Raw genomic sequence first — 12727 nt, 5'->3', positions numbered from 1 at the left:
GCAACATATGCTACACTTGGCCTTGTAGGAAGGCAGTGTTAACAGCATTTCTGTAAACAAATATGGGTGAGATCAGAAAGGCTGGAAGTAACCTAACAATTTAGCATCAAACTTGAGATGTAGTATAAGAAGGAGAATATTCAAAGAGCAGCATGATAATCCTCATCTCATCTCTTCCAAATGGCACAGCTGCAGTGATAACTGAACAATGAAAACATTACACATTCAGACCTCTTCATGATGTTGAGTCTACTTGGTGTCCTCAATTTCTAAGGAATCTATTTCTGAGAGGAAATACTAAAAAGTACAAATGAATGTTACATCAATTTGGAAATCGTGTCTGAAGGAGTCTCAGTCAGTCATAGCAGAAGTTCCAGCAGTGTCAGAATACATAAGGATGACATCTGTCCCATGGTGACACTTAGCTGCATCCAGAGTTCACTTACAAGGAAGGAGTATTCGTGAGCTTTATGTGAAATCAGCATGTGCATGGAGCAGGGAGAGGAAATCGATGACGGCCCGGAAGGGAATGCCCCAAGACTTCTAAACCTCCTTCATGCCCCACCGACATTACCTGACTCCACATGTGAGTATTGTAGAGAGCAGTCAACATATCTGGACGCAGAATTTCATTACATCCTTGTTTCAGAAGCATCTTGGCACTAGATTTATATTTTCTCTGTCCATGCAAAGAGCAGTGAAGCACAAAAGAGACTTATGAAGACAGAAGAGAACATGGCTCTATATCCCCATCACCTCTGAGTGAAGAGATGTAGGCAGACACGCTTTATGTGCTCACACGGATGTGTGGGTGAAGGAAGACACCAAATATGTGATTGTGCCACACAGAGTGACTGTAGCACTTGCAATGGACCACCCAGCAGTCCTTGGGAATGGGGAATGAGCTAGGCTCACTTATGTTACCACCAAAATGGTTTATAGAGAAAGACATCATTAAAAAAGAAAAGTATAGAAAGGAGTTCCCTCTTGTCTCCTTTCATTCGTTGTTTGCTTCTTTAGCTTTTGCAATGCATTTTGCCATTTACAAACAGGTTCTCCAGGAGAATAAATGGTGGGAAGACCCAGCTTTTCTTTTTTTCCCTTCACCACAGCACCAGTGAGTACACAGAGCATGGACTGGCACACTCAAATAGCTCACCGGCTCTTTGGGTGGCTAGACATATACTTGGAAACAGGACAGCCCAATATCATAGGCAGAACCTATGACATCCTTGCAGCAGACGGGACGACACCTCATGAGAAAAACAGTTCTGTCTGGGCCATTGGCTAGCCCCAGCACAGTACCTGACTGATCTGGTCGCCTGCAGTCTTAGCCAACAGATGTCTAGGCTCATCGACTACCAGCTGGTATTTATCTTTCCGCTGCTCATAGTCAGCTCTGTATTTTTTCTGCTCAAACATCATATCAGATTATAGCAAGAGTACAACTTCAAGACTACACAGAAATGTCCCAAAGTAAATACTCCAGAGTCAAAGCATATCATTTCCAGAAGTGGGTTCTCCAAGCACCCAGGGCAATCAAAACAGGGAGGCAAGAGAGTCAACAGAAGCAAGATGACCTGGAAGAAGCTGGAGCTTGGGATAGATCTGAGTTATGACACTGAGCATTGTCTATTTGTACATAGGATACTGTTGCCATTGTTAGGTTTGATGGCATCTGCACTGCATTTAAAATGAGGTACTGACAAGTTACAAGATTACTGCTAAGGCTGTGAGAATCCAAAAGCATACCTGATGCTAAAATATTCATAGAAAAGTTATAGTCATCTTCTAAAACTTATGAATTTATTTGATTACACAAGAGAACTGAAAATCCTTTGTGAAATAGAAGCAAAACATATCAAGACTGCCTTCCTAGGAAGCTACTGACAATAATTCTTCAGAGGTGTTCAGCCTAGAAACCTACTGAAAATGTAAAATATAAAAATTTTTAAAAACCATAAAAATCATATTTAGTATACTACTGACATTTTCATTTTTATCTAAGTTTTACAAATTTACTATCATTATTTTAGAACTTATAGAAATCCATGGAAAGCCTGAGAATTCAAAATTAAATACAGGTTTAATTATAAAAACATTCAAACAAATAAATTCATAGCTTGCTTATTTCAGTCATCTTAAGATAAATTTAACTGAAATTATTGCAAAGATGGCTACAGGAATGACTAGGTAGAATATAAAGGGAAATTCCGGGTACAAATGATTATTTTTGTGCACTAATATGTGGAAGTAATCCTCGCAATACATGTGAGTACATGAATCACTACTATCTGCAGAGGGGTGGCTCCCCTAACCACTCTCCTTTTGGTATCTTTGTGGAAAAAACTAAATTAACCTTGAACTTCAGGGTCCCCCACCAGCACACAGTATTTTGTTTAAGGGAGGTCATCTGACATTCAACAAAATCTTTTACCTTCTTGCTCTCAACACTCATGGGGCTGTGCTGCCCTGTGTCAGTGCAAACAGAGCTGCATTTGACTTCTGGCCCTCTCACCACTCTTAATACTCCCTTCATTGCTTATTCATGGTTTTGCCAGAGCCTATCTGTTGGTGACATTAGAATCTTTTCAAATCTTATATTTATTTTGGGTGAACCTTCAGGATGCCTTTCTTGTCCTCTATGCACTGGATTTTAAACAAATAACTCTATGGACTTCCTATGGGAACTAAATAGGTTTTAGTGGATTGGTTCATACATACCTCATTCATCAACTGAGTTGCATACTTGAAATGTCTATTGATTGGACAGTCGGCGACATACTTGAAATCTGACTTTGTCCTTTCAAATACCTCTTTATATTTATACTAGAGAAAATACAACAGATTAGTTGATAACAGGTTGTGATTAAGAATGACACATGCTATTTATCTTATATACTTGTGATTCTTCATTCATAGAGCTAACAAATATTTACTGAGTGTTTACTCTGTTTCCAAGGCAATGAAAGGTAGACTTGCTAGGAAACCTTACAAACTAGCCAAAAATATATACTAGAAGACAGCTTCATCGAATAGATGTCAAACAGAACTATTTTCCATATTGGACCAAAATCTAAGCAAATTCTTTTTGTTGTTTCATACTTTATGAATAGCTTACTTGCAAGGTTTTTTTTTCTGCAAGTACTTGATGATCAGTTTTAGCCCATTAATTTGAATATAGCTTTCCAGTAATTAATCATACAATAATAATCTTTTCAGCAGATGTGAGCTATGACCCATGCAGCCTACCACCTGTTTTCAAAAAGTCCTGTGAATTATAAAGAGCTTTTATAATTTTAAGAGGTTGTAATGAAAAAAATAAGAGTATGTTCTAGAATGAATATGCACTAGTGGGCTATGAAGTCTAAAATATGTACTATCTAGGGGCCAGTGCTATGGTACAGCAGGCTAAAGCCCCAGCCTGCAGAACTAGCATCCCTTATGGGTGCTGGTTCAAGTCCCGGCTGCTCCACTTTCAATCCAGCTCCCTGCTAATGTGCTTGGGAAAGCAGTGGAGGAAGTTCCAAGTTCTTGGGCCCCTGCACCCACATGGGAGACCTAGAAGAAGCTCCTGGCTCCTGGATTCAGATCAGCTCAGCCACATCCATTTGAGGAGTGAACCAGCGGACAGAAGACCTCCCTCTCTGTCTCTACCTTTCTCTCTAACTCTTTCAAATAAATAAAATAAATCTTAAAAAAAAAGAAGTACTATCTGGCACTTTCCAGAAAAAGCTGACTAACTCCAGTTTTATAGCTCAAAGGGAAGTTAATTCAACTGCTTTGTTTTGTAAATAGGAAAATGAAGCCATAAAGCTAAGTGGTTTGCCTCAAGTCACGCATCATCTGTGCATTAAAAGCACCCCATGTTATATTTGCTACTGTATCAGCTCTAAGAGGGCAAATCACCCAGAGGGACCTAATAGGGAAAGAATTCTAGGAGAGCCATGAGTTGTACTGAGATGACTTCTCATCAAATTCAAATAAGCGACTATAGTCAAGGAGGTAAGTACCAAAGAAATTCCTACAGAATGTGAATAATTCAGTGTGCCTTTCAACTAGAGAGTCTAGAGGAAGAATAGGGGGTAAGGAAGGCTATTTCTTCAGTACTAATTCTCTCTGTAGGTATGTATTGAATAGATGTAGCCATTCTCCCCAAGTAGATACCTTGCTGTACAGAGTCTTGTTCTTTTCAGCCAGAGTGAAGTCAGGTGTATCGTAAGCATAGCAACCAATACCTTTCAGCCAGGTCAAATCTTCTTTATATTTTATCTAGGGAAGAAGAACATCATCAAAGTGTTTTAAGAACCTATCTCCAAACAACATTGTGTTAGCATCCATACGCATGGGACAAATAGAGACTCTGACCCCGGAGACAGGTGGAGAAATAAAGTATTAAAACCATTATTTAAAAAGTTTTCAGTAATACTGATTTCTGCTCATTTTATGGTGAATTATGCCATGGTATATGAGAATTTTCATTTTTCATACTAATTGAAAGCAATTCAAATTAACAGGCATAGTTTCCTAGAAAGTATATCATGAACTTGGCAGCTATATTTTCATTTAGAGAGCTGCAATTTCTTTCTAAATGAGCATTGTTATGGGTCTTTTTTTTTTTTTTTTTTTTTTTTTTTTGACAGGCAGAGTGGACAGTGAGAGAGAGACAGAGAGAGAAAGGTCTTCCTTTTGCCGTTGGTTCACCCTCCAATGGCCGCCGCTGCAGCCGGCGCACCGCGCTGATCCTGGCAGGAGCCAGGAGCCAGGTGCTTTTCCTGGTCTCCCATGGGGTGCAGGGCCCAAGCACCTGGGCCATCCTCCACTGCACTCCCTGGCCATAGCAGAGAGCTGGCCTAGAAGAGGGGCAACCGGGACAGAATCCGGCGCCCCAACCGGGACTAGAACCCGGTGTGCCGGCGCCGCAAGGTGGAGGATTAGCCTATTGAGCCACGGCGCCGGCTCTGTTATGGGTCTTAATTGCTTCATGATATTGTCTCTCCAATGGATCAAATATAGGCTATTTCCTAGGTGAAAAATAGCACTTCCAGTTATGTATTATGATACCATACATTTAGAAGAAAAATTAGGCTTATAAATTTGAATACATTTTCCCTCTCTTAAATTGCAATTCACTCACTTAGCAATTGACTTTTATGATTTACATATCCCTACTCAAGATCTTGAATCTAGTCAGGGATTTCATCGGCTTAGTGCAGTGCTCGACTTCCTAACTACCACAGGAACAGGAATTTGTGAAAATGGAAGATTTCAACACTCACATCACTGACGGCATCCGTGACTGCCCGGTGGTGGAAATGTTCTGGGCGATCGGGAATAGACCTCCAGATTCCCAAATGTCTCATGTAGTTCTCCTTGTATTTCACCTGTTGTAAAAATACAGAGAGCCATGGAGTCTTACCCAGAAGCAATGTAAAAAGGTCTGTTTCTGTCATTTAGAAAACAGAGGATGATTAAAAATGGGGGCAGGGAGGGAGTGGGCATTTGGCTTAGTGGTTAGGATCCTGGTAGGGCACTCGCATCTCACGTTAGACTGCCTGAGTTTGCTACCTGGCTCTGGCTCCTGACTGAAGCTTCCTGCTAAAGCACACCCTGGGAAACAGCAGTGATAGCCCAAGTAGTTGATTCTTGCAACCCATGTGGGAGTTCCTAGCTCCTGGCTTCAGCCCAGCCCTGCCTTGGCTGCTGTGATGAGCATTTGGGGAATGAACTCATGGATGGGAGTTCTCTATGTCTGTGTCCCTCTCAAATACATTCATTAATTTTTAAAAATATCTTTTTAATGATGGGGGGGGGGTTACAGAGCCCAGCACAAGTAGGATTAATTCATGACATACTTTACTGATGTCATCTGTGACTTTGCGATGATAAACAATGTCCAGAGCATCCTTCACAGTGTGGTACTTCCCTTTGGTCTTTTGAAATGTTTCTTTGTAGCGTAGCTAGAAAGAGAAAAAGCCCATTACAGATCACAGGGACTACTAAATGAAATAACTGAGCTCTTTTAAGCTTGACTTCTCTTATGTTTTCCCAAGAATAAGTTTCAGAAAATTCAAGTAAGACAATTAGGGAAAATGAATGAAACCCAAACAAAGTATGCAGATGATTTAGTTCATTTGTAGTGACAAGTATACCATGGTAATGTAAGGTGTTAACATCAGAGAGAGCTGAGTGGGGGATTTATGGAAGCCTCCTCTATTATCTTTGCCAGTTTTATATAAATCTAAGACTGCTTAAAATAACAAGCTCATTTAAATGTAAAAATAAGCCAAAAGTTCGTTTTGGGGGAGGAAGAAGACCAAACATAACCTTAGTCAGCCCAATATATGAATATATTTATATAGATGGCAAGGGGAGAAAGATTTTTCTTCTAAATGCTGGTACTGGAATGTCTTCTGCACGAAGCAGTCCTGAAATTTTCTTTCATTATAATCTTTACTTTTGTGATAATTTAAGAGAAATCAGTTCTTGTTCTAACCCAAGAATATCCTAGAAGATTAATTTCATCTACACAAGGTGGGTACTTCTCTGGGCAGCCTTTCAACCTCAAGCAGTTTTCTTTTATGGGCATCTGATTAAATATATAACAGAAGTGTCTTTTCTTTGACTTTGCAGCTTTCCCCTTTTAGATGGATAATCTCATAAAGTCACTTGGCTCAATATAGGGGGATAGCCACTGAATTTAATGCCAGATACCACCCTTGCTATATGGGACTAGTTTAAGATTAGAGTTAGCAGAATTAGTACTGCTGAGGCCGTAGGGATGGGGCTGACCAGTGGGGCATCATGAACCCCAGGAGCCAATTTAACTGGGTTGCTACTCCCATGAGATGCAAATTACGCTTGGTTCAAATTGATATTCAACAATAACCTTGAAGTGACAAAGATGGGGAAATGTCACAAGAAGGCAAAAATATCCTAAAGCACAGGATTTGAGGGGAATGTGATTTCCTTAGCTTCTATTTTAAGCACTAACCGGTATTACCTCTTTGCAACTAGTTCTTAGCTCCAAATAAATACTTATGACATAGACCATCACAACTACCTTAAGATGCCTTGAAATCCTAGGGCTAGATTGTGAACTTGAAGAGTTATGAAGCTAGCTTAAGCTTCTAGCTTACATACCAATATTTCAAGTCCACTAGGAGGTTCTGATCCTGGTAGTGAGCACAAGGAACTTGCAGTTGGCCTCTTAAGACACAAAACTGGTAGATTCTGGCTATCTACTGTGGGTTGATTAACTTTGTATCATCATTACTGTGAACAGGCAGTCTTGTCCTCGATCACATGATATGGAAAATGAGACCTGTCCCTCCTACTTCTAACCAATGTGTCACGTGTCATTGGCAAGGTCTAAATGTTGGCAACTAAAAGAAGATGGGGGATATTTAGAGTCTCAACTAAAGGTCCAGAAATGTGCCAGAAAATACACATTATCTTATTTCAACTTATTATTGTGATTCTCATCCCCATTCCATTTATAGGATGAGAGATTCTAAAAAATCTGACAAATTATCTAAGAGTCAAACATCAGGCATATGACAGCATCCAGAATTGAATCCGTATTTGGGTGACATCAAGACTATGATTTTATGGAAAAGTAAATTAATTGTTGAGGATTCCTAAGATATGCTACTGAAGAATTACAAGAAAGAGTCATCTTTTTGCCCTGGAGAGAACTGAGAAGACAAGGGTTCTAGCATCTCTCCACATTATTCTTTGCTACTTTGCTTGACCAGTGTTGTTTTAGTGTTTGTGGTTTTTTTCCTGATCTATACTGTCCATGATCCTGAACCACAAATGTGACTGAACTATCTTGTTTCTGACATACTTCTACCTCAGCTCTCCCTATCACAACAAAAGAAGGGAGGGGAGAGATACATACATCACTGGCATTCCAGTAGGCATTCTTGGCTCTGATGAGGATTGGTGTATCTGGAATTGGGGTGTACTTGTCCTTCATCTTTTCATATTGAACCTTGTACTTTTTCTAAGAAGTAAAAGTAGAAGAGAAAGGCAAACTTCAGTTTACGTGTCTTCCATCCTTACGAATTCACAAGCAAGTCACAACTCCAGCAGACAGACACAATACATCACACTCTTGAAGAGAACAGCTTTATCCTCTGTGTTTTGATGATGCTGAACACAATCTGTAGTAATGAGCCCTCTGATCACAGACAGCAGGTGAAGGGTTTAACAAAGGGTTTTTTCTTTAGCCCGGTGCTTCAAGTGCTGAATCCCCATCTTACCTCGCTCACCATGTCCTTCACATCTCTAGCATGCTTTAAGGCTGTGGTCTGATTTCCAGCATGATGATGGGGTCTTTCTTTGGTGGCAAGTTCAACATACAGATACTGAATAGTAAGAGAATAGGGTAAGATAGTACAGAGACAAACCACTTAGTATGTAGTATTCAACTCTCTTCATTCACTTCTAAGCCTTAAATGGGAAGGCAGTGTCTACCTGTCTGGGTTTGCTTGTTTTTTTACTAAATGTATTTCTGTTAATTTGTTTATGTCCCACATTTGAAAACATATACCTGCTCCAGTTAGGTCCAATCGAAAGCCAGGTGATAAAGAATGCCAGTAGAAGAGTGAGAGGATTCTCATAGATATTTTCCCCCCATTTTTATCTGACTGCATAAAATGTGGTTTCATTTGACTGTGGACAATAGGCAGAACTTGTGGGATGATCAAGCAATCATTTTTATTACTTGAAGTCCACAGACCGCTCATCCGATGACAAATGTTACAAAGGAAGACATGGTATCCCTTGCTTACATAAAACATAATTATGACGGTGCAAAGAAATTTGCTAGGGCTGGTGTTGTGGCAAAGTGGATTAAGCTGCTACCTGTGATGTCAGCATCCCATATTAAATGGCAGTTCAAGCTACAGTGCTTCTGATCCAATGCTCTCTGTTAATGCGCCCAGGAAAGCACTGGATAATGGCCCAAGTATCTGGGCTACTACCACCCACGTGGGAGACGCAGATGGAGTTCCTGACCCCTGACTTCAGCCTGGCCTAGCCATGGCCATTTAGGGAGTGAACCAGCCGACGGAAGACTCTGTCTCTCCATCACTCTGCCTTTCAAATAAAAGCAGTGAGTCTTTTAAAAAAGAAAGTTGCTGTTTGAATGGCTACATTAACGAGCATACAGCTGAAGCAAAGGGCAAAATAACCAAAGGCGAGAATCTGTGACCAGGCAGGAGAGGTCGGGTTCACGTAAGTGTCCGTGTGATGTCAGTGGGGCAGATTTAGGAACCTTCACTCTTACCTGACTCTGAAGCTTCTGTCCTCGTTTGGCTCTTAAAAGATCAGGAGTATCAGGAACTGAAGTGAAGATGGACTTCTGCTTCCGGCCGGAAGCTCTGTACACGAGCTGGGCAGAAAACACATCAGCTTTGTTGACATGGTGTGTTCTCTGCATATGGCCTTGGGGCTTCCTCACAGGAGAGGCCGGGGCCTTCCCACCACCACAATCTGTTTATTTCTAATAAACCAGCCACTTAGTTTCTTCCTGAGCTCTTTTTCTTTTCCCTTTTGCATCAAAAAATGAGACGTCTAGTCTGTTCACGAGCTGCTGGGTTTGTGGTCCTGTTCTCTCTCGTCCTGTCTTGAACCTGTTCTAACCATTACCCCCTGAATCATGTCATAAGCCCCCCTGATTTTCCAGCTCTCCTCCTCCATCTGCAGACTCCACGGCCCCCTCCATTCAGGCTTTTCTGGCTGGAAGCCCATGTCCTTCTCCTCTCCCTTCTCAGCCAAGACGATTGTATGTTTCTTCATTTCTTCTCTTTTGGTTAATTTCTCAAGTCTGCTTCTGCTCCTATTTGCTCCATTTTGCTAAAGGATTCCTTTTTCTGTCAGCCACGGCAGAAACTTGAGGAGTCTCTTAATTCCCACATCTAATGGTCCTGAATCCTGGGCTCCCAGCTCTGCAGTAGTCCTGACACCTGGTCCTTCTACTGCTTTCTTACCACCACTGCCCTGATTTGGTTTCTACACAATCTTAACAGCTTCCTAAACCACCTTCCCAACTCCTCTGTGTGGCAGCTCCACACGGCCAACCTGTATTTCACAAGACTGAGAGACAGATTTTCATGAGGCTCAGATCTACCATGCTTAGAGATAACTCTAATCTCAAGATCATTAATATAACACCTATGCGTCTTTATGATATGGTTTCAACCCATGCTTCTAACCTCATTTCTCCAAGCTCTTCCATACTCCTCTTGTGCTATTTGAAATCATGGCCATTTTCACATAGTGTCCACCCTGCCTAGAATGTCCTTCTCACTCTTAACTGCATGGCAAACTCCTAGAATCCATGCTGTCTTGATCATTCCTGTTAAACACCATTTACCACATTGGTGTCTGTTTCTTTTCCCATACCAAGGGCCCATGGAATGCAGTAACTCAGTAATATGATCTTTTCGCCACCTAGTGCTTAGGCAAAGGAAAATAGTAGTACCCTAATAAATGTTGAGAGAATTTAATATAATAAGGCAAACTATACAGAATAAATGGGGGACCAGCCCTGTGGCATAGTGGGTTAAGCTGCCGTCTGTGACACCAATCTCATATAGGCACCGGTTCGAAACCTGCTGCTCCACTTCAGATATAACTCCCTGCTAATGTGCCTGGGAAAGCAGTGGAGGATGGCCCAGGTGCTTGGGCCACTGCAGCCATGTGGGAGACTCGGAAGAAGTTCCTGGCTTCTAGCTTTGGCCTGATCCAGCCTTGGCTGTTGCAGGCATTTGGGTAGTAAATCAGCAGATGGAAGATGTCTCTAACTCTCTCTCTCTCTCTCTCTCTCTCTGTAAACTCAGCCTTTCAAATAAATGAATAAATCTTTAAAAAAAGAATACTAAAAAGAATTCTAATAATGGATTAAATACCAGTTGAACATACAAAATATAATGTATATAGAAATCAGTTTTTTAAAATTAAATTATATACTTCTGCAAATTAAAATGCAGCTCCTATGTTTGGGGCTGTTTTTAATGTTATTATTAAAAGGGAGATAAACTAACTGAAAACTTAGTTTTTTCCAGGTTAAATTTTGAGTAAGCCAAATTGACAAACTCAGAATTGTGTGGTTAAAAGGAGCCCAGGCTGGCGCCGTGGCTCACTAGGCTAATCCTCCACCTTGCGGCGCCGGCACACCGGGTTCTAGTCCCGGTCGGGGTGCCGGATTCTGTCCCGGTTGCCCCTCTTCCAGGCCAGCTCTCTGCTGCGGCCAGGGAGTGCAGTGGAGGATGGCCCAAGTGCTTGGGCCCTGCATCCCATGGGAGACCAGGATAAGTACCTGGCTCCTGCCATTGGATCAGCGCAGTGCGCTGCCGGCCGCGGTGGCCATTGGAGGGTGAACCAACGGCAAAGGAAGACCTTTCTCTCTGTCTCTCTGTCTCTCTGTCTCTCTCTTTCACTGTCCACTCTGCCTGTAAAAAAAAAAAAAAAAAAAAAAGGAGCCCAAATCATTTAATCCAATTCTTTAGCTGAGGAAGTTGTGGGACTGAAACTCTGAATTATATAAGGTCATATAACTAATTTGAAATAAAACTGGGACTAAAATCCAATTCTCCCATACCGTTTCTGTAATTCTCTGACTTATGTTTCCCATGTACTTAGATAGACTTTATTTATTTATTTATTTGATAGACTTTATTTATGCTTCTTGGGACAACATCCCTGCTTCCAAATGCACATACGCATGTCCAGGATCTATACAATTGAAAGAGAACTCAAAAGTCAGTTACTTGAATTCTCTTTAGCCATCAAACTTTTAACTATGTCAGTATATCCCCAAATTTCCCGGTGCAACAACTTCCCAGGGTCTTGATCAAGAGCAAACTTGTAGGCTGCATCCCTGACCTCCTGAATTCAGGGGAGAGGCAGGGAACAGTATTTTACAGAGCCCGGGCCATTCTTATGGAAAAGCAGATGTGGTGGAAACTACACTACTGGAAAAGATCCATTCTCCCTCTTCAGGGTTGGTACACAATAGGCACAAAAGACCAGTAGGAACTGGGAAGAGGAGAAACTAAAATTTCTGAACCCAGATATCCAGGAGAAGTAAAGATATTGAGGTACCTTTATTCTAAGGCACTTTAAGTTCCCAAACAACATTTTATTATTTGGTGCCTAGAGGAGATGTGATGCAGTGGTTTGCAGTAAATGATGCCTACTGGGATTACCTAAGGAGCATCTACAAGCACACCAGTGCCCAGACACAGAGAACCAGTGTGGTGTGGAACCAGGCTCAGAGCCCACTCAGGGGTAGTTTCCAAATATTCCGAAGTTGATTCCTGTACTCAGCCAGGGTAGAAAAGCCAAAGTGAAACTTTACTGCGATAAACTTTACTGTGTGGGCTCTGGGTGAAATACAAAGAGAAGCTGGTAAGAAAGCAAATGGGTTCAATGTAGTACTCGTGACAGCTGAAGAATGAATCACCCTGTGACTCTGGCTCCCTGAGTGTATAGGCGGTTGCCTATCTAAGGGCAACATTTGGAGTGCCAGGGCTCTAAGTTCAAGAGCATGACATTCCTAAGCAGCCATCAGTACTATTGAGAATGATGAAGCCACATTTCAGGCATGGAAAGTCAAGACTCCGTGGCAAAAAAAAAAAAAAAAAAAAAAAAAAAAATCCTACATGAAGGATCTCTGTGAGACCTCAGTGGAAAGAAGGATGTACTTTTCTCTGAA

At 41.4% G+C, this 12727-nt stretch overlaps 1 protein-coding gene across 48 annotated transcripts in view; it reads right to left on the bottom strand.

Annotated features, from left to right (window-relative positions):
* Nucleotides 1–12727, bottom strand: part of NEB (nebulin) — a 217416-nt gene that overhangs the window by 48563 nt on the left and 156126 nt on the right. For 42 of the 48 annotated variants that reach the window (XM_070070870.1, XM_070070875.1, XM_070070876.1 and 39 more), the window contains exons 120-127: nucleotides 9296–9400; nucleotides 8268–8372; nucleotides 7904–8008; nucleotides 5856–5960; nucleotides 5280–5384; nucleotides 4168–4272; nucleotides 2725–2829; nucleotides 1306–1410 (exon numbers count right to left, since the gene is read on the bottom strand). In XM_070070870.1, the coding sequence (XP_069926971.1) occupies nucleotides 1306–1410; nucleotides 2725–2829; nucleotides 4168–4272; nucleotides 5280–5384; nucleotides 5856–5960; nucleotides 7904–8008; nucleotides 8268–8372; nucleotides 9296–9400 (840 nt within the window). Of the gene's footprint in view, nucleotides 1–574; nucleotides 680–1305; nucleotides 1411–2724; nucleotides 2830–4167; nucleotides 4273–5279; nucleotides 5385–5855; nucleotides 5961–7903; nucleotides 8009–8267; nucleotides 8373–9295; nucleotides 9401–12727 lie in introns of all 48 variants that reach the window. The other 6 variants (XM_070070871.1, XM_070070904.1, XM_070070908.1 and 3 more) reach the window with 1 other exon arrangement.

Source organism: Oryctolagus cuniculus, chromosome 3, assembly GCF_964237555.1.
Source record: "Oryctolagus cuniculus chromosome 3, mOryCun1.1, whole genome shotgun sequence".
Classification (NCBI taxonomy): domain Eukaryota; kingdom Metazoa; phylum Chordata; class Mammalia; order Lagomorpha; family Leporidae; genus Oryctolagus; species Oryctolagus cuniculus.
The sequence above is the reverse complement of the archived record's forward strand: the minus strand, read 5'-3'. Positions and strand labels throughout refer to the sequence as shown.